This window comes from Bos indicus x Bos taurus, chromosome 3, assembly GCF_003369695.1.
Source record: "Bos indicus x Bos taurus breed Angus x Brahman F1 hybrid chromosome 3, Bos_hybrid_MaternalHap_v2.0, whole genome shotgun sequence".
In the NCBI taxonomy this organism is placed as follows: Eukaryota; Metazoa; Chordata; class Mammalia; order Artiodactyla; family Bovidae; genus Bos; species Bos indicus x Bos taurus.
Genome location: NC_040078.1, coordinates 75,080,614 through 75,102,341, shown reverse-complemented (window position 1 = coordinate 75,102,341; position 21,728 = coordinate 75,080,614). Strand labels below are relative to the sequence as shown.

Below are 21,728 nucleotides of genomic sequence, written 5' to 3'. Positions count from 1 at the left end.
CCCTCTATATTAATCATAAACAAAGCTTTGAAAAATGAAATGAAAAATACAGATTTTTGCCTACAGTTTCGAAGTACTCTGTCAGTCTTATAATGTGGATACGGAATGTCTGCTATTGACAGACAACATAAATTAAAACAAGTATTTGGGAGTAAGTAGACTTTACCTTGGAGAAGGCAATGGCACCCCACTCCAGTACTCTTGCCTGGAAAATCCCATGGACTGAGGAGCCTGGAAGGCTGCAGTCCATGGGGTCTCGAAGAGTCGGACACGACTGAGCGACTTCACTTTCACTTTTCACTTTCATGCATTGGAGAAGGGAATGGCAACCCACTCCAGTGTTCTTGCCTGGAGAATGCCAGGGATGGGGGAGCCTGGTGGGCTGCCGTCTATGGGGTCGCACAGAGTTGGACACGACTGAAGTGACTTAGCAGCAGTGGTAGTAGACTTTTCCTACTCTGGTGTGTGTCTGTCCATCCCTAATGCTAACGTGTCCTTTAGTTTCTGAAAAGGGAGCATGGGATTTACAATTTTGACTTGAAGATAGATATTAATCATTATACAGTTATCTAATTTATTGAATTAGAAATAGAAGAAAAAATCAGTTGTATAATTTTTAGAAGCAGAAGAACAAAGTAGATCTGTAGGTAAGTTTGTTTGTTTTTTTAAGTTTTTAACTTTAGTTTGTAAGCAGCAATTTATTTCCTATGTTTTTCTTACTGCTTTTTGTAGCTATAGGGGGAAAATGTACAGCAAAATAGTTTGAGTTTCACAACCAAACTTTCTTGTAAAGCTAACAAATGCCTTGATTCACCAAGCTTTTGTTGAGTGGATTGTGTAAGGCATAAAGTTTCTAGCACATTTGTTGTTCAGTCGCCAAATCGTGTCCGGCTTTTTGCAACACCATGGACTGCAGCACTCCAGGCCTCCCTGTCCCTCTCTGTCTCCCAGAATTTGCGCAAGTCCATGTCCATTGAATCGGTGGTTATATCCAATCATCTCATCCTCTGCCACCCTCTTCGCCTTTTGCCTTCAATCTTTCCCAGTATCAGGATCTTCCAGTGTGTAAGCTATTCACATCAGGTAGCCAAACTAGTGGAGCATCGGTCCTTCCAATATGTATTCGGGGTTGACTTCCTTTAGGATTGACTGGTTTGATCTCCTTGTTGTCCAGGGGACATAGACGATACTCAGTAAGTTTTTGTCAAATGTTTACTTTGTTCCAGTAAAATATTGCTGGATATCAGAAACACAGAGATAAATACATTGTCTTCCCTCTCCTCAAAAAGTATATTTGCTAGAGGGAAAGAGCTGCTTAACAACTAATTTGGTAAAAGACCTGTTGCTTGTGCAGATTTGCAAAATTATGTCAAATTTGGAGGACTCTACAGTCTTCTCAAATAGTGTAAACAAAGGTGGCTAGTAGTAACAGGTAACTCACCCAACTGGGAGCATGGTGTCTAGTGGATAAAGTTATTATACATATTTGTGGCTATTCTGTCTTTTAATTAAAGAATTTCCATCTAAACACATGAAGTCTTTTCCTTTGAACTATCTTTACTGAAGTTCTTTTTCCCAGTTTTATTGCTGTATAATTGACATACAGCATTGTATAAGTGTACAGCATAAAAGTTTTACTTACATATATCTTGAAATGATTACAAGTTGGTTAATGTCCATCATCTCATATAGATAGAAGATAAAAGAAAAGTAAACTTTTCCTTGTGATAAGAATGCTTAGAATTTACTCTCTCAGCAACTTTCATGTATATCATACAACATTGTTAAGTATACTTATATCATACTTCCCTAGTAATTATTTGTCTTATAACTGGAAGTTTTTATCACTTGACCACCTTTTTCCAATTCTCCCTCCTGTCACTCCCACCTTTGATAGCAACAAATCTTATCTCTCTCTCTCTTTTTTTTTATGAATTTGGTTTTGTTTATTTTTGTAGATATAACTTGTTTGTCTAGTCATCCATCAGTGGGCCTTCCCGTGTCATGGGGATACAGTATCCCAACATGGTGTTTATGTTTCCATAGTGGCTGCAAGCGTTCACACTCTTACCAGTAGTGCACAACGGTCCCCTTTTTGCCACATCCTCTATAATTTTTGCTGTCTTTTGCCTTTTTGATGCTAGTCATTCTAACAGATATGAGGTGTTTTTCCTTTATCAGATATACGGTTTGTAAATATTTTCTCTCATTCTGTATGTTGTCTCTTCATTTTATTGATGGTTTTCTTTGCTATACAGACGCTTTTGAGTTTGATGTAGTCCCACTGTTTATTTCTAATCTTGTTGCTTATGCTTTAGATCTCCAGAGTACCATTCCCTAAGACCTACATCGGGGTATATTTTTTTCCTGTGTTTTCTTCGAGTAGTTTCATTGTTTCAGGTGTTACATTTAAGCCTTTAGTCCATTCAAATTAATTTTTGTGAGTGGTATAGATAGGGGTCTAGTGTCATTCTTTTATACATGAGCTCTTTTAGAACCTTGATACTGGAAAGAACTAAAAGCTTTTCTTTATGACTGAGAGGATTGGTATTGTTTTTGAGAGTTTCCATAAAGTATTTTGTAATATTCTTTGAGAGACTTTCCAAAATCAAGCACCACTGTAAATTTGTCTTAGTGGTGCGGTGGTAGCAGAAGCTGCCCACCTGTGAGCAATAGGGCCCTACTATCGGGAGTCTTACTTCTCATGTTTCAAAAATATATCAGAAATCATGCACTGCAATATGCATGTATAGGCCAAACATGACTAATAGGCCATAATATGACTAGAAAGGGCAAAAGGACAGGTTGCTTTTTGCTTTGGATTAGAAATAGCATTAACCATTAGTAAGATTGGTGAAAGTGAAAGTTAGCTCAGTTGTGTCTGACTCTTTGTGATCCTGTGGACTGTAGCCCAGTGGGCTCTTCTGTCCACGGGATTCTCCAGGCAAGAATAGTGGAGTGGGTTGCCATTCCTTCTCCAGGGGATCTTCCCGACCGAGGGATTGAACCCAGGTCTCCTGCATTGCAGGCAGATTCTTTTACTGTTTGAGCCATATTCATCAATCAAATATAACTGGAAGCCTTCCCAAACTCGCTCCCAAAAACGAGCTGTGGCTCTTCCCTTTTCATGCTTCTTTCACTGCAGTTCCCACATGATGCTGAAAGGATCTTTTTACCAGTCTCTCTGTGAAATATAAGTTGTAAAGCATTTAATCAACAAAGGAAAAGGTTCTTCCTACTTTCCTTGAAAGTTTCAAACTTGTTCTCACCATTAAGTTTCTACTTGCCTATTTCCTTTGCTCGGATTGTTCTTCCCCCATAAATTCAGATGGCTTGCTTCCTCATTTTAATAAAGTCTCAGCTCAGATAACACCTCCCCCATCTTCTGTCATTTTTTTTTTAATATATATTTGTTTTTTATTTATTTTTCTGCTCTGGGTCTTAGTTGCGGCATGTAGGATTTTTTAGTTTGTTGCCACAAGCGGGATTTAGTTGTGGCAGGTGAACACTTAGCTGCAGCTTCTGGGATCAAGTTCTCTGACCAGGGATCAAACCCTGGCCCCCTGCATTACAAGAGTGGAGTCTTAGCCACTGAACCATCAGGGAAGACCTATCCTGGTTTATTTTCACTACAGCACGTTACTGTTTTCCGTCTTTGTTTTTGTTTGAGAGTTTGCCATACTGAAGCTGGAGTTTCATGAAATCAGAAACGTTGCCTAATTTTTTCCTTGCTATATTTCTAGGGGCTGGGAAAATCCTGAAACATAATATTTGAAGGAATTTGTGAGTTTTTTTGTTTGTTGTTTTTGTTAACATTTTTATGATCCTTGGGTTAAAGTAAATAAGACAGACATGATACTTGTCTCCAGGTTCTGTACTTTTTTTTGACATGAAAGTCTCTCAGTTGCGTCCGACTCTTTGTGAATTCTCCAGGCCAGAATACTGGAGTGGGTAGCCTGTTCCCTTCTCCAGAGGATTTTCCCAACCCAGGGATCAAACCCAGGTCCCCTGCATTGCAAGCAGATTCTTTTCCAGCTGGAGTTGTGTTTAATTGAGAGCCTAAATGAGTCTAAAGTGATTTAAAATTATATATATTGGATATATCTGTTATTTGCTTTCATATATTAGTTATTTGCCTTGAGCTATTTCATTTCTATGGGAAACAGACAATAATAACACAAGGTAATTACGTAGTTATTCAATCTATCTATTAGACCTAACAGGATCTTCAAAATTATAATTCAACTCCTTACTCAGCTTCTGACTGAAGTAGGTTCTTAAAAGTGAAGTGAAATTCCTCAAGTCACCCTTAATTAATAACAAGGTAGTATTTTATCTTAGCCAGTGTTCTGGCTCTAAGTCCAGTATTGTTTTTAGCTGCTAGATAATTTGAAAATAAAATACTCAGGAATCCTCCTTATTAGAATGATTCTTTTTTGCCACTCTGTTTCGCATCTGGAAGCACCGTCTATCTGTATGTCCAGTAAGTTTTTATGTATAACCTGGCTTCTGATGATTTAAGAGATTTATCTTATCACAGAACTATATGGTTTGTATGTGTGTTTTTTTTTTTTTTGGCCTGAATGTGTAATTTTCATTATATAACGTGTCAAACATACAGAAAACTATGGAATAATAGAAAAGATTTCTGTGTATCCACTGCAAAGAATAAAAAGATGTTACATTAAAAAAAAAAAAAGGACAACCATGAACCCAGCCCTTGTATTTTTTTGTCCTTTTGTCATAGAACATTGTAGCATGCCTTGGTACATGGTAGCCACTTCTAATGAGAGTTAAACTTGTCAAGTGACAAAACTGAAACAATTTAGTAAGGAGTTTAATGCCATTTATTCATGGGAAAACAGTCCATGGATTGGGGGAATACTGTGCCTGACAAGCATGGAGCGCTTTTCCCAAGGGATTCTGGGCAAGAGGGAGTTTTATAGGGATGAGAAGAGATATTGGTCAAGAGGTGGAGAATTTCCTCATAAGCTAGCAGGTCTTATTTTCTAGGACGAAGAAAGCTAGCTAAAACTGAGTTGGAAGATTGCGAATTTGTATGTTAGTTTTCCTTAACAGGTGTTTCCTCTAAGTGCAGGCAGACGTAGGTTTAGATTTGTTGCATGCACCAGGTCACTGCAGCAGCCTCCGTTTTGTAGGTACTGATACACTGATTAACTTTATCAAACAAGACTCTGTATTTGGCAGTTACATATGTACTGAATATTCAAAATAAGAAAATTACTTGACATGTTTTATATTAACAGATAGACATTAATGAATAATGTGCAATTAGTTGTAATTAGTAATTTTGCCAGACTTATGGTCAACTTACCATTCCCTTTGTATAAGAGCTAGGAGAAATGGCTTAACTGGTAAGTAAACCTAGCCAGTTGGCTTTACATCCAAATCTCAATAACTTTAGTTTCTAATGTCTCACAAATCACACTCTCAGTTGCATTATTCCATAGAAGTATTTATAAACAAAAATAATCTGTAAGTCCTCAGATTTTGGCCTCCAGGAGTATTTAGGGTCAAGTAATTAACAATTGTCAGAATAAATGATACTTATTTAATTAACACTTATTTGTGTGTGTGTTCAACACATTTATTGAGCATTAGCTGTGTGACAGACATTGTACTAGATCCTAAACTGACCCAGGAAACTCGGGAGCTTTTGGCAGGGGAATACATGTCAATATAACAAATATTTTTGTGCCTCTGTCCTTGAGTAGAGAGAAGGAAACCCTAACTCTGCTTGAGGAAGTTGTGGCAGTGAGGTGAGGAAAGCCTTATGAAGGATAACAGATAAAATGAAGGAGGTCATTAATAACTTGTGGAAAGGCACAGCGAAGTAAAAAATTTTGTCAGATTTGGGGAACTGCAAGTCTTTAGATAACACTGGATGAAGGTGGGAGAATAGTTCACATGAGGTTGAAAAATTAGGCAAGATCTTTTTATGATCAAAATTACTAGAATTAAGCAAGGATCTTTTTATGATCAAAATTATTTTAAGCAAGAAATGCATGTAAAGGAAGTTCTTCTGTAGAAATTTTAGATAACATACTTGAACATATTTGGGTTCTGTAAAATATTCTTTAAAAAAGTGAATGTTAAAGCACTAGTGAATGTAACATTAATATATCTTTTTCTGAAGATTTTAGTGCCAAAGCAAATTCGTTGCAAATTTTGTATTACAAGGATGTGTGTATAGTAAAGAGAAAATTTTATAGGAGTGGGGAGGAAAATCTTGATAGCTAGGGTTAAATTTCATTAGTAACTGATCAAATCTGTAGAAGATACTCTGTACAAAGAAATACCGTGGGCATTTAAATAAGAATAGTTGGTTAAGTGTGCAGTTTTTGCCGGGGAGTGGAGGAGTGCTTTAAAAAAAAAAAAAAACAAAAGAAGTTAATGCCTTCCACCTTTCTCCTCTTTTTAGGAATGGGGCGGGGGGAAGGAGCGAAGAGGGATGTAGATAAGGCCTTTCACTAGACAGCAGCCCGTTGTCGCGTATTTTCCGGTTGCGAGCATGGCTTGCTGGGCCGGCAGGGGGCGGAGCCGACGGTGACGCACCCGTGCGCCGCAAGGCATTGTGGGAAGCTCGGGCCGCGAGTGAGGTGGTTGGAGGCGAGGTGGGGGCGGCCGTTTGTTTTCTCGTGGTCTCGAACTCGCGCGTTCTCTTCCTTCCCCGCGGAGAGCGGCGGGGCGGAGAAACGGCGGCGACGGCAGCAGGAGCAGCTGTAGCTTCGGACACAGTCCTGTGCCTTTTCCGGCGAATGGTTCCTCTTCCCCCTCCCTCTCACTGTTTGTTGTGTGTTTGGTGTGTTAAAGCAGGAGCGAGAACGCGAGCAGCGCCATGAGCAACACTACCATCGTCCCCAGCACTGCGGGCCCGGGCCCCAGCGGCGGGCCGGGGGGCGGAGGCGGCGGCGGCGGAGGCGGCGGCACCGAGGTAATCCAGGTGACTAATGTCTCCCCGAGCGCTAGCTCTGAGCAGATGCGGACCCTCTTCGGTTTCCTAGGCAAGATCGACGAACTGCGCCTCTTCCCGCCTGAGTGAGTATCGTCCACCATCACGGTTTTTGCTAACTCCTCCCCAGCCTGGGCCTACCCATATCATTTCCTGCAGGCCCTTGTCGATGCCTCCCTGGGCTAGGCTGCTTCAGTTGAGGTTGGCTGTTGGGTTTACTTATGAAAGAAATCTGCATTAGGCCTACTACTGATGCACAGAGGCAGGGCCAGGTTTGGGGGTTTAGGAGACAACTGGTTTCTAATCTTGGTGGTTTTTTTTTTTTCTCTTTAAATTGTGCCTGCGAGGTCGTTTTGGGGGCCCTTAAAAGCAAGACAGACTCCATTTTATGTATTTTGTATAGGTAAATTTTCCACACACACAAAAAAAGCCTTTGAATTCTTTGAAAAGTAACAAAAATTTTCGTTTGTGTTATTTTGATATTGAACTTTATAAACTGTTCGCTTACTGCTAAATATTGTTAAGTGATTCTGGCCCATGGAACATAATTCAGTTAATACTCTGACAGACATTCAGTGAGCCTGAAGTGAAGTCGCTCAGTCGTGTCCGACTCTGCGACCCAGTGGTCTGTAGCCTACCAGGCTCCTCAGTCCATGGGATTTTCCAGGCAAGAATACTGGAGTGGGTTGCCATTTCCTTCCACAGTGAGCCTGAGTACTTTTTAAAATGAGAATAGTTACAGCTGAAACCTCATATTTTCCTTTGTTTAAATAACGTACACATTTTTTATATTCTAGAATTGTTCTTCAGAAGGAATTTTTTAGAACTTTAAATTTTGTAATTGGCGGTATACGGGTTTTTGTTTTTATCCTGTTGTCTTAGATTTCTTATTTTTATCACAGATGTGTTAAATGAGTGCAGTAATTGTAAAAAAAAAAAAAAAAAAAGCTGTAATAAGATGTGATAAATACTAGAGCAAAATTAGAAATAATAAAACAGACCAGTGCTCCTTGGAAAGAGTGAAAATTCAGATTTTACTGTCAGTGGGTACTCAGTTCCAGCTGTACCATAAGTTTTTTATGATGCCGCTTAAGTACTAAACAGGAGATTGGAATCCTCAAAGAATCCACTGTTGTGGATGTAATAAATCATTAATAACCTGGGCATGATACATCTGTGCGCAGATTTAAGTTGATCAGACTGCAGTCGGTATTCATTACTGTATTTCATCATGTTTTCCTTAAAGTATTTTCAGATAATAGTGTTCTCAAGTGCCGTGTTGTCTTTAATTTGGGAGTACTATAGGTATGGAGGGAGGTTTAGAGTTAGTTAATTTACATGAAGTGTAGAATTCTAGGAACAGACTTTTTGTTGAAGTTATTTTAAACAGGTATTTATTTTGACAATGAAGGACAAATGGCTTTCATAATAACTTACGGAAACGGATGTTTTGCTGTTAGTTTCTCCCAACATTCCTTTTATCGTTAGTAGTATTAATAAATGGTAAAATGGCAGGAAATGAAAGTGACACATTTGATTATTGTTGATTACTTGATTGTAATCATGTTATTTCTGAAAGTGTATGAGATGCTGGACTTGTTTATAAGAAAATTATTTCCAGTCCCACAAGTCATTAAGAATTTTTTTTAGAGTTGCTGACTATGAAATTTTTTTGTGTGAAAATGTTCTTTTTATGATACTGTCATAAAAAGATGACAAGTGTGGGATGTTACCATGTCCGTTGTCTCTAGGGGGAGTCATGATAGAACAGACTGGCTTTTTGATTTGTAGTCAGTGGAGTGGTTCCATCCTAACCAGGAGAGTTGTGTGTTCCAAGTAACTTGATCTCTGGGGTGCTCTGCATTAAGAGGATTTTTTTCCTGCATTGGGAAGAATAAATATTGACACATTTTTGCTCTGACTCCTTCATATATGCACCCATGTACAGATCATTTTCTTTTCTGAAAATATGTAAGGTTATAATGTAGTGAATTTTACATTACTTTAGTGGCCTTTCCAAATTGAATAGTGTGAGTGTAGATCCTTTTGTTCATTTAATATTATATGTGTATGAATATATATATATATTTTTTTTTTTTTTACTAATTTAAATCTTAATAGCTAATCCAACCTGCACAATTTGGAATTACTTTATTGACGATTTCTTTAAGCTCCTTCAGTAGTAGTTTGTTGCAGATAATGTGCTGTGGAGTCCTAATAGTCTAAAAGGGGTTCATCTTTCCAGAAATACTTCAAAAATTTACTCTTACTCATAGAATAAGATTAAATGACTTAACTTGAAATTCTATTGATTGTAAGTATATTTGTTGCTTGATTTCTTTTTTTTTTTTTAATGGGTGTGTGTTTTTCCCAGAAGGTATTCATATCCACCTGGAACTCTGACATGCTTGCTTTCTTTTTGTTGGTCAGATGTCACCGATTCATGCTTAATAAAAATGGCAACCACTCCCTGCCTTCTCTATTCAATTTAATTGCTTTTTCTCTGTAGAGCTGTTCACCAACTGACAAGTTTAACTTCTCTGTCTTCTAGAATAAGGTTCCTTGGGGTCATCAACATCACTTGAGGGGCAGTTTTAAAGTATTACGTGACTGAGCTCCGACCCACACCTACTGAAATTCTAATTTTAGCCCCAAATTCCTGTTTGTGGGGAAAATTCCTGGGATCACAAACATTTCACTGAGAACCTCAAGAAGGTGTCTCCCCTTATTTTATTTTATTATCAAATCCACCTATTTCTTGGTTTTTTTAAGCCAGAAATTGCTAACTTATAATTCCATGCAATGATACAACCTGTCTTCGTAACGTAGTATTTTATCCCTGTTCAGTATGATAGCCTTATATATACACAGAGGAACTAAGACTTGGATCCTGTTTTACAAATGAATGAACTGAAATTCACATAGATTTCTATCAGTGTCAGAACTAGTATTTGAAACCTAATATGATTCTTTTCTACCACTTCATGATTTCCTTCAAGACCAAGCAACTTGTGAATGGAATCATTCTTTTACACCTAATAGATATTCTTCAAATGTTTGATTTTAGTGAGGTATCAGTGGAGAAAGTCACTGGAGTGCTTATCAGGTAATGATCCTTGAGAAGCATATGTCACTCACTCAGTAACTGAAGACTTCAGTTACACTGCAGATAAATCCATTACTAACTTCTCAGGAACCAAAAAGAGATACTTTAATGATCATCTAAGTAACTTAGTATAGTTAGGTAAGGGAGAGAACATAATTTCTCTTTAAAAATTTTTTATTTAAAAATACAAAATATTTAAAATATAAAATTTATATTTAAAATGAAATGCAACAATCTACTATGTTTTTTTAGAACTAAATAACATATGAGGGAAAGAGGATGTGAGGTCAACAGAGTTGTTAATTTTGTCACAGACTTGCTGTTTTGTGGGGCTTAAGAGATAACTTTGTTTATAAGCACAGAATTCTCTGCTCCGAAGTGGTTAGCTCAATATTAAGATGAGCTTGAAAGAACTGACCCAGACCAGAATTTCTACTTTAGCAGTCATGAATATCAGCTAAGGATCTTGTTAAGAATCAGAGCCTTCCTATGAAAAGGATTCTCACATTCAGTGGGCTTGAGGTGGAAACAGTCATCTGAGTTTTATGTGTGCATCCCAGAAGATTCTGAAACAAGCCTCAGAGGTCACTAAGAAACTAGACACAATACCACCACCACTCTTAGATGATGAAAGCATCACACAAGGCTTCCTTTTCCCTATCTTGTTCCTCAGTTCTTTTCAACTGCACTGCCTCTTCTATATTAATTCTTAAAGGTAAGGATATTCTTAAAGGTAAATTATGTTTAATTCTTAAACATAATTCTATGTTAATTCTTAACAGTCATATTTTTAGCAGTGGTACTTGCACAAAATCCTAAGGGTGGGAAAAAAAAAAAAATCCTAAGGGTGGGAAAATTAATTTCCGATGTCAGTTCTTAACGTCTCTATTACTGATTTTAACTGAGAAAATGTGACCGTATAAATTGCAGGACCAAATGGCAGTGGTTTTACACAACAGTTTAAAATGGGGAGAGATGAATTATTTGCTCTTCTGTGTTCTTACTGTACTTTCCCATAATATTTAAATTGTTGATATTTTATCTTTACCTCACCACCACTTATAGGTATAATAGAGTAGTCAAATAATGTTGCACATACATGAGTGGATAGAGAAACGTGAACATTTAAGATCACTAAATGGAAATATATTGGGGGCATGTAGGCATACTTTCCTAATTTTTTAGAAAGAACTCTTGGTTGTTTATATTCTTTAAATCACCTGATATTTGATAGTCATATTTTCTTTCAGTTAGATGACAATAGATGGTGTCAAAGAAATAGTAGAGGTCACTTTTTTTTTAATTGGAGTGTAATTGCTTCACAATGTTGTGTTAGTTTCTGCTGTACAACAAAGTGAATCAACTGTGTATACATATACACACTCCTCCTTGGATCTCCATTCCACCCATCTGGGTTGTCACAGAGCACCAAACTGAGCTCCTGTGCTATACAGCGGCTTCCTACTAGCTGTTTTATGCATGATAGTGTATATATGTCAATCGTATTCTCCCAGTTGATCCCACTGTCCCCACCCATGTCTACATGTCCCTTCCATATGTCTACATCTCTATACCTGGCCTGCAAATAGGAACAAAATTGGGTCATTGGTAGAGATGTATAGTAGGGTCACTTTTTAAGAAATGTAAGTGCTTACACTTTAGAACATAAAATGATAGCATTTAAAGAGCTTTTTAATTGTAAAAATGTGGCTGTCAGAGCTATGTAGCTCTAGTAGTAATGATGAAAAAGCTTTATTTTCATTATACTGGGTGCAGCATTTTTAAATTTCAGAACAGTGATGCTTCACATTAAAAAAAAGTATCCTTTTAAAAAAAAAAAAAAAGCATTTTCCAGTAAACTTGTCTAGCAATATGGCTTAAATCCATTTCAATACATACATTTGACAGCTTTGCTTTGAACCTAGATTAGCATCTGTGCTAATAAGGGCAATGCCTTTAAGAAAACTTACATTCTAAGAGGTTAGAGTTCTCAGATTATAGATTGATGTTGGTAAGAAGTTTTTATTTTCATATTGTGCCCAAATTATAAGAAAATGTTTCTTTTCAACAACAGTCTGAAACACTTAGTGTGACCAATCTGATGTGATCCAATTTTTATGTATGCATGAAAATCTCGTTTACTTAGAAAAGTTGTCAGTTACCCCCTTCTAATAATTCAAAAATATTACAGTGTTTCCCTCTTCATTATTGAGTCTCAAGATATAATTGGCTTGTTAAACAAAGCAGTGGTTCTTTACACTGGGTGCATATTAAAATCATCAGGGAGAATTAAAGATGGCATCATTCAGTACTTCTTTCATCAAAGATCTTGATTTAATTGTAGTCCTCCCCGCCCCACTTCCAAGATTCTAATATAAACCTGGGATAATGTTATTACTTTAGTTCATTGATTTTCAAATAGCTTTTGGTTTAGTGTTAGAGAGCAGAGAAACCCCTACCTTATTTAATCTTTCCTTCCACAAAAAGTTCAATGGCAGAAAGTCAACTGTCTTATATTTTTAAAAAACAATTCTGCTCCCTTCCTAATCTTATCTTGCTTAGAGCGACTGTTGCTTGTACCTTAGCTTGTTTTTGTTTTACATAAACAAGTTGCCAAGGAAAGTGTCTTTTTGTTAATTAAAATTTTGGGTAATAGTTGGGGGGGGGGGTGGTAGTATTCCCATGAGTGCTTAATTTTTTTCTCTGTGTGAAACTGCCCTAAGAGACCCTTAACTATTTATAATGCCTGGGAGTTTTAATTAGCTGTGGATGAAGGAGGACAGGGCATTTAGTAGGCAGGTCAAGAAAACTCAATTGATTGTCAAATAGATATACTTGACCAGTATACTCTTTTGTCCCTGAAATGGAAAATTTTTGTTTTTAACTCTTAAAAAGTTAGCCATAATGAAAAGTTTTCCAAGCCAAAACTAGTTACTTGCTATTTGTATTTTAAAATGCCTGGTATTGATATTATGAAATGCTGACATTTTTGTGATCTCTTCAGACTGTGAGACTGGTTTCAAACTTTTTAACTTGATGCATTATGAATTTAAACAGTGATTATTCTGGGTGTAATTTTATATAGTCAGTTCTGTGGATAGTACTTTATTGAAAAACGCCCTGTATTTTTGAACTGGTTAATATGTGTGTGGTTATGTATTTCTCTGCCTCTTATACTTTTGGAATGCAGGTATTTGTGAGTCATTCATTTGTGTTTTTGCTTATAATTTCCTCTTTTATGTTATCTGTGTATTTTCTAGTGATTCGCCTTTACCAGTCTCCTCCCGAGTCTGCTTTGTTAAGTTCCATGATCCGGACTCAGCAGTTGTGGCACAGCATCTGACAAACACTGTATTCGTTGACAGAGCTTTGATAGTCGTACCATATGCAGAAGGTTTGTGCTTTGTTTAACTACCTATGTGGGCATCCTATGATGACCATCTACCTCAGTGTAGTTTTAGAGTGAGCATTAGTAGCATGTTAAAAAATCTAAGCTATTAACATTTTGAAACCCTTGTTATACTGTGGTCCATATTTTTTACATGAAGGCTTTCTAACTTAAAATTCAAAATCTGATTTGTTTTTATAAGATATTTAACCTTTTGCATTACTTTAAAACAATTTTAAGTTCATTAAAACCACTTCCCCAATTTCCTTAAGATACATCTACTTATTTAATTTAATATTGTTTTATATAAAAGTCCTGAAGGTGAACGGTTCACTTCATGAACATTTATACAGAAACCTTCAAATAAATGCATGATGATGTTTCTATTTTGAATAAATGTGACCAGGTTGGTTTTATTTCCATAGTGATTCCTCTTAGTGATTCTTCTTACCAATAACTTTAAAAAATATATCCCACATTGAATTTCAGTATACCAAGGGTCGCAATGGTTTGATTTTTATGAAGTTCAATATTTCCTATAGCTTAGGTGCCAAATGGGCACTGGGTGTTTTGTTTTATGCCAGATTTTCTTGTTCATTCTTGCTATATTTTCTAGAATATCTCTAAATAATAAATTCTTCTCTCTGTTATTTGTGTGTGTGATTTTTGTAGTGGAGAAGGCAAATGCAAAACTCTTCCAGATGACTGAAAAACAGTGGGTCCTCTGCAGCTACAGGGGATTCTAGACATTAACTAAAGGCCAGCAAGCACTCAAGTCCCCCAAGTGTTTTCCTGGTGTAACCATTTGTTAACTACATTTTCTCTCTTTTTACATTTTAGGCTGTTAAAGTAATTTGGCAGAAAAATAATGAGCAGGGTTTTTGGATCTTAAAAAGCCACTGTGACAAGACAACACTATTTTTATTCCACTTTGTGAAATTTTCTAAGACATACTTTATACTTAGCTTGTTCCCAGTGTACTGCTACTTTATTTGCTTTTTGGTAACTATAAATTTAGTGAAAAAAATCACTGAAATATGTTAAAGTTACTGGATTTTATTAACATATGCTGACCAGGGTATAAATGCTTTCCCCTTTCCTTGGTGAACTGGTCAGTGGAAGCAGAATCTAGATACTGTTAACTTTAGTTGCTATTTTTGAATACTGATGTGAACATTTAAACCATTCCTTGTAAAAATTGTGAAATGTCTAGTCCTTAAAACTTAGAAAAATTTCCTCTGTGGTTTTCTAAAGAAATTAAATTGCATTCATGGATAAACTAAAGCATGCTATATTACAGTAAATCTGTCTCCATGCTATTAAAGTGTATGAGCCCAGTTTTAAGGTTTTAAAGTGTGTATATATATATATATGTAGTGATGAACTTGTGAGTGTGTTTTGATTAAGCATTTTCTGTCAGTGTGCCTGTTGTAGGATGACTTACCATCAAGAGAAAATTTACAGAATTCAAATGTAGGATAAGTAAATGTAGAACATAGCTTTTGGAACAAGGGTCAAATCATGTGAGTAATTTGCCAAACACTAGTTAGCCTTATAATTTTAAAAATTCTTTTTGGCCAAATATTATGTCATAGTTCCCAAGCCCTGAACATAATACAGTATATCATATAACAAGATTTCATAAATATTTTTAGACCATAGTAATTTTTTTGGATTTGTTTTGAAACAGATATTTAGGGAGTACATTATTAGAATTACAGAACTATTTAGTTACAGAATCTATTAGTATATTACTGGTAATTACTGGTATGGTATGCTGTATTAATGTTGCCTCCACTAAATAACTGATGTACTCAACCTTTTTGTCACCATTCACCCTGGTTTTAGCTCTTACATTATGCCGTTGCTTCTTGGTCAGTGTTTTAGAACAATAGACACAAAGTCTACGGTAAGGAATAGTGTTTAACCGATAAAACTGAGATAGCTGAATTTGGAAGGAACTCTTAATAATAATGGATTTGGGGACTATTTAGGTTCCTTGGTTAATGTTTGTTTCTTTTGTCTGTTTCTTTTTCTTTCGTTTCTACACATTCATGCAGTATTTCATGGTTCTATCAAAGCAGCAGTAAAAAAAATACTCTTGACGCATGAAAATTAACTGGTGAGGGGCCTCATTGCTATTTTTAAATTGTAGTTTTATTTTTAAATAGTCTTTTTTTAATCAGAGGATCAGATGCATGACTTTTTTTTTAATGGATGCAGATCTTCTATCCGGTGTCTCACAATAAATTCAAGAGGATTTTAGTTTGCCAGAAATGTTGCAAATGCACTAATTTTAGCAAGATGTTGATACTTAATAATATCCTCTTGAGACATAATTTTGCATGCAAAATTATCCCATAATCTTTGTAGGTTTGTTAATAATGATGCATTAATGCCCTATATCTAAATCTTCTCCCTTCTCCCCCCCTCCATAACTCTTGGTATCTAAATTGATGACAGCTCTGACACAAGCAAGATAACAGTGCTGTGTAGTATACATTTGTTTATATTATCGGCACTTCTCAGTTTAGGTGGAAGGAACCATTACCTTTATTTAACAGTGGTTTTTCTTTTTTGTTGTTGTGTTTTACAGTTCTTTTCCCTGGTTCAGCCTGAACTATATACCAGGCCCTGCTGAAAATACCACCCAACAGTTTTCTTCTGCAGCTTATCCAGTTTCTCTTAAGTGCCCTGTACATATTGTATGTTTTATGATGAGATGCAGTTTCTTAATATGTATTACAGAAATACTACTGGTATTTGCAAATATGTAGTTTAATTGTATTATTGAACTCTCATTTTGGGGGCTTGGGCACATTAACAGATTAATCCATCTGTTATAGGGCTTTTGCTGTTGGATAGAATTTAAATTGTCTACATAAATATTTGTCTCAGGACCCTTAGATTTTATCTGAATACACAGATTAGGCTTTAAAAACAGACATACATGTTGTTTTTGGCTTTAGGAGTTTGGCTAAGTTAGCTTTTGAACTGACACTATATAGCAGCATTTTTTGGTATGGTTAGCATGGCACATATTGGAACATAAAGCATTTTACTGTACAGGTAAGGAATGTGCCATGTTTTACTTATTCTCTCTCTCTTTCCCTCTCACTCACTCCCACACACATCCTGTGTGTATTCAGAGACCTTCAGAAACATTCATATTCATTTTCATGAGTCAGCAAAAGCCCTACTCTTGATTCAACAGAATATTTCCTTTACATACTTTTTTCTCTTAATTTTTACAAAATTGTATGGTAGGTGTAAAAGAAAATCATAGTAACTGTACCATATTATTAACCCCTAAATCAAACTTTTTTTGTCTTGTGTATCTTGATTTTTCTGTGTGCTTTATAGTGAAGCAGCCGACACGAGTCGTTGTTCATAAAACAGCTTTTGAAAGTTGAGAGCACACCCCTGGAGAACCGACTGTGCTTGCTTACGTTTGGTTCATGACTTAAAAATCGAGTACAGGTGATGAAATCTTGGCAGTGTTAACAAAAAAGTAGTGTGTATTGTGCTATTTTTTTTTTACTCTAGAAACTTAACCATTTGTAGAGAAAAAGGAAACAAATTTTCACACATTGAAGTTTCATTCTGACATAAAATTAATGATAAATAATCATAGAAATCAAGCTTTATATTTTAGCGAACATAAGTACTTTCAACAAACTCAGGTGGTGTATCAGGGAGACATTTTCTGGGTGTTTTTGTGTGTTTTCTGTCTTGCAGAAGAGTGTGTTCTAATGCGTGGGTGTTTCTCTGCAGGAGTTATTCCTGATGAGACTAAGGCTTTGTCTCTGTTGGCACCAGCTAATGCAGTGGCAGGTCTTCTGCCTGGTGGTGGACTCCTGCCTACTCCTAACCCACTTACCCAGGTATTAGTTCTATTGAATTCTTAAAGCATGGAAAGGAACACAGAATGGTGGATAAATCTAAATGTATTTGTGCCTTTTTTGAGTCCTGTGTGATTGCACTTCACAGACTATTGTCACGTGGTCAGAGTATTGTAAAATGCGATTGTAATCATCAGTATTAAAGTGGTAGTTTACATTTTAAGGACATTCTCAAAAATAATGTGTGTCTTATCATTTTGTCACTGACTCTCAAAATAGCCCATAAGTCATGAAGCATATTTCTATTGCAGATGTTTAATATGTTCATTTGAACTGAGAAAATTAAAGTGTGAAGTTAAGACATTTTTTTTTTTTCCTTTCCCCATACTCTTTCATCTTTTGCTCTTGGGGTTTACATTAAGTAGATAACGTGAAGATGAATTTGAAGATCAGGGTAATTCATAGATACCTTTGATGTATAAAATTGTATAATAAATAATTAAGCCAATTTTATAATAGTTGATCCTTGAACAATGTGAGTTTGAACTGTTTGCTCCATTTATATGAGGATTTCTTTTTTTAACTACTACATGGCTTTCCTGGTGGCTCGGATGGTAAAGAATTTACCTGCAGTGCAGGAGATCCAGGTTTGATCATTAGGTCAAGAAGATCCCCTGGAGAAAGGAATGGCTATCCACTCCACTCCAGTATTCATGCCTGGAGAATTCCATGGACAGAGGAGTATAGTGGGCTATAGTCCATGAGGTTGCAGAGGGTCGGACACAACTGAGCGACTAACGCTTTCACTTTGAATATGTATTATAGTACTATACAACCCAAGATTGGTTGGATCAAAATATGGGCGAGTGGATATGGAGAGCTGACTGAAGTTACAGGTCTGTTTTTGACTACATGAGGAGTCAGCACTCCTAGCCCCCATGTTGCTCAAGGATCAACTATATTAACAGGATTTTAACTCAGTGAAATTATAGTATGTTTGCTACCTGTACTTAATAAGTAGTAATGAAACTAGGAGAACTTTAAGCACAGTGCTTGTGAAGAGGCTCAAACTGCCTGCACAGTTGTAAGATTTTGCATTGTTTGTGTGCATTAAATTAACTAATTATGAGGAATTCCTGGTGGCTCACAAAGTAGAGAATCCTCCTACAACGCAGGAGACCTGGGTTTGATCTCTGAGTTGGGATGATCCCCTGGAGAAGGGAATGTCTACCCACTGCACTATTGTCTGGAGAATGCCATGGACAGAGGAGCTTGGCGGGTTACAGTCCATGGGGTTGCAAAGAGTCAGACACAACTAAGAGACTAAGAACATACAACAGGAAATTACTAGGGAACTCTTAATGAATATATGTATCTCGGGTGTAGAAAGAGCTACTACTGCTGTGGCTAAGAAATGTAAGTACGAGTTGCTAAGTCATGTCAGATCCTTTGTGACCTCATGGACTGTAATCCACCAGGCTCCTCTGTCCATGGGATTCTCTAAGGCAGGAATACTGGAGTGGGTTGCCAATTCCCTTCTCCAGGGGATCTTCCCACCCCAGGGATGGAACCCTGGTCTCCCACATTGCAGGCAGATTCTTTACCATGTGAGCCACCAGGGAAGCCCTAAGGAATAAACTTAAGATACACACACTTAGTTGGGGGGAGGAGATTCCACAGCTTACAGACTTCAACTAGTAATCATCTGACCCTTTAGAGGAAAAAAGAACCTTCACATACTCTGCCAACCTGACAGTATAAGACATAGAAACAAAATTTTAAATAAATACAATTTGAAATTTCACAGATTGGCGCCGTTCCATTGGCTGCTTTGGGAGCTCCTACCCTTGATCCTGCCCTTGCTGCACTTGGGCTTCCTGGAGCAAACTTGAACTCACAGGTAATTTAATATCCTTGAACGCTGAGCTCGTTTTTTAATTCAAGAATTTGCTTCATTAGATTTTAGTTTGCATTTCAACAGCAGGAGATAACCAACTGCTACATAATAGTGATTTTTTTCTTACGTAAACTTCTTAATGAGAGATTTAAAAGGTCACTGCATTAGCCCCTTGCCTGTCAAAGAATTTCTCATTTTAGGATGTTCAAAGTAAAGACCAGTTTCATAGGAAGCCACTACCACATCAATGTTGCAAAGTCAGAATACAAGTCATGAAAAGATAGGAATGTGTTCATAATTTGTTCTCTTGTCATTTACTCACTTGGAAATTTTTGTTCTCCCTCATTGCAATTTAGATAAAACTTTTCTGAAGTTCTTTATGAAATTTTTTGATTATTATACTGACTGAGCACTTTGATTTTTGTTTTACATGTTTCCTTAAAATGTTACTTATCCTCAGGAAATCTTTAAATAAGCAGGAGCTAGTCTATAAAATCTGGACTGTTCAGCTTCATCATGTTTATATTTAACTTGATAAAGCAGCTCTGGATATCCAGTACTGTAGTCACTATTGTCATCTGTTTATTTTTTTGCAGCTAGAAAATTTACTGTGACGTATTTGGCTGGCATTATATTTCTGTTGGTCATTGTGCTTGGGATATGTTAGCTTCTATAGGTTTGACAAACTGTTCTAGGTCATTTCAACATATTTTTTAAAATTAAAATAGTAATCATTTATTATTCTGTGTTCTCATTTTTAATATTTTTATTTTCCAGTCTCTTGCTGCAGATCAGTTGCTGAAACTTATGAGTACTGTTGATCCCAAGTAAGAACTTTTTTCCTTTTGTTTCCATTGATGATAGAAATATGTCAGTGTCTACAGATAGCAGTTATTTTTTGATACCTAAAAGAAATTTATCTCAAGGCATGCAGTCAGTTCATTTCAGTCACTCAGTCATGTCCAACTGTTTGCGACCCCATGAATCGCAGCATGCCAGGCCTCCCTGTCCATCACCAACTCCCAGAGTTCACTCAAACTTATATCCATCGAGTTGGTGATGCCATCCAGCCATCTCATCCTCTGTCATCCCCTTCTCCTGCCCTCAATCCCTGCCAGCATCAGGGTCTTTTCCAATGAGTCAACTCTTCACATGAGGTGGCCAAAGTATTGCAATTTCAGCTTCAGCATCAGTCCTTCCAATGAATATCCAGGACTGATCACCTTTAGGATGGACTGGTTGGATCTCCTTGCAGTTCAAGGGACTCTGAAGAGTCTGCTCCAACACCACAGTTCAAAGGCATCAATTCTTCAGCGCTCAGCTTTCTTTGTAGTCCGACTCTCACATCCATATATGACCACTGGCATCCAATACATAATCCTATTTTCTAGAAAGAAAAATCAAGAGGTAAACCCATCTATAAAGGGTTTTGTTTTGGTGTAATTTTTAATCTCTGAAGATCATTGTCCATAGCTTAAACCACAGTGACCAAAACCATCTATGAGAAAAATGCTGCAAGGCAAAATGGTTGTCTGAGGAGGCCTTACAAATAGCTGAGAAGAGAAGTGAAAGTCAAAGGAGAAAAGGAAATATAGTGCAGAATTCCAAAGATTACTTAGAAGACAAGAAAGTCTTCCTAAGTGAACAGTGCAAAGAAATAAGAGGAGAACAATACAATGGGAAAGACTAGAGATCTCTTCAGGAAAGTTGGAGATACTAAGAGATTATTTCATGCAAAGATCGGCACAATAAAGGACAGAAAAGACAAGGACATAACAGAAGCAAAAGATACTAAAAAGAGGTGGCAGAAATGCACAGGTGAACTGTACAGTAAAGGTCTTAAGGACACAAAAATGATGATGTGATCACTTACCTAGTGTCCCATATCCTGGAATGTGAAGTCAAGTGGGCTTTAGGAAGCATTACTGTGAACAAAGCTAGTGGATGTGATGGATTCCAGCTGAGTTATTTCAAATCCTAAAACATGATGCTATTAAAGTACTGCACTCAATATGCCATCAAATTTGGAAAACTCATCAGTGGCCACGGGACTGGAAGCGGTCGGTTTTCATTTCAGTCCTAAAGAAGATGAGTGCCAAAGAGTGTTCACCTACTGTACAGTTGAGCTTGCTCCACATGCTAGCAAGGTAATGCTCACAATCCTTTAAACCAGTCTTCGACAGTACATGAACCAAGAGCTTCCAGATGTACAACCTGATTTAGAAAAGGCAGAGGAACCAGAGATCAAATAGCCAACATCCATTGGATCATAAAAAAGGCAAGGGAATTCCAGAAAAATATCTGTTTCATTGACTACATGAAAGCCTTTGACTGTGGATCACAACAAACTAGAAAATTCTTCAAGAAATGGGAATGCCAGATCACCTTACCTGCCCCCTGAGAAACTTACACAGGTCAAGAACCAGATCATGGAGCAACGGACTGGTTCAAAATTTGGAAAGGGGGAAGTCAAAGCTGTATATTGTCAGCGTTTATTTAACTTATACGCAGAGTAAGTACAT

General features: G+C 36.9%; 1 protein-coding gene across 13 annotated transcripts in view; it reads left to right on the top strand.

The window, feature by feature from the left end:
* The window catches only part of SRSF11 (serine and arginine rich splicing factor 11), a 51,430-nt gene that overhangs the window by 6,582 nt on the left and 23,120 nt on the right, over positions 1-21,728 (top strand). For 3 of the 13 annotated variants that reach the window (XM_027536904.1, XM_027536903.1, XM_027536901.1), the window contains exons 2-6: positions 6,838-7,059; positions 13,340-13,473; positions 17,242-17,351; positions 19,117-19,209; positions 19,984-20,033. In XM_027536904.1, coding sequence (XP_027392705.1) covers positions 6,860-7,059; positions 13,340-13,473; positions 17,242-17,351; positions 19,117-19,209; positions 19,984-20,033 — 587 coding nt within the window. In that variant the 5' untranslated portion in view covers positions 6,838-6,859. Of the gene's footprint in view, positions 1-6,629; positions 7,060-13,339; positions 17,352-19,116; positions 19,210-19,983; positions 20,034-21,728 lie in introns of those variants that run through there. The other 10 variants (XM_027536910.1, XM_027536912.1, XM_027536915.1 and 7 more) reach the window with 8 other exon arrangements.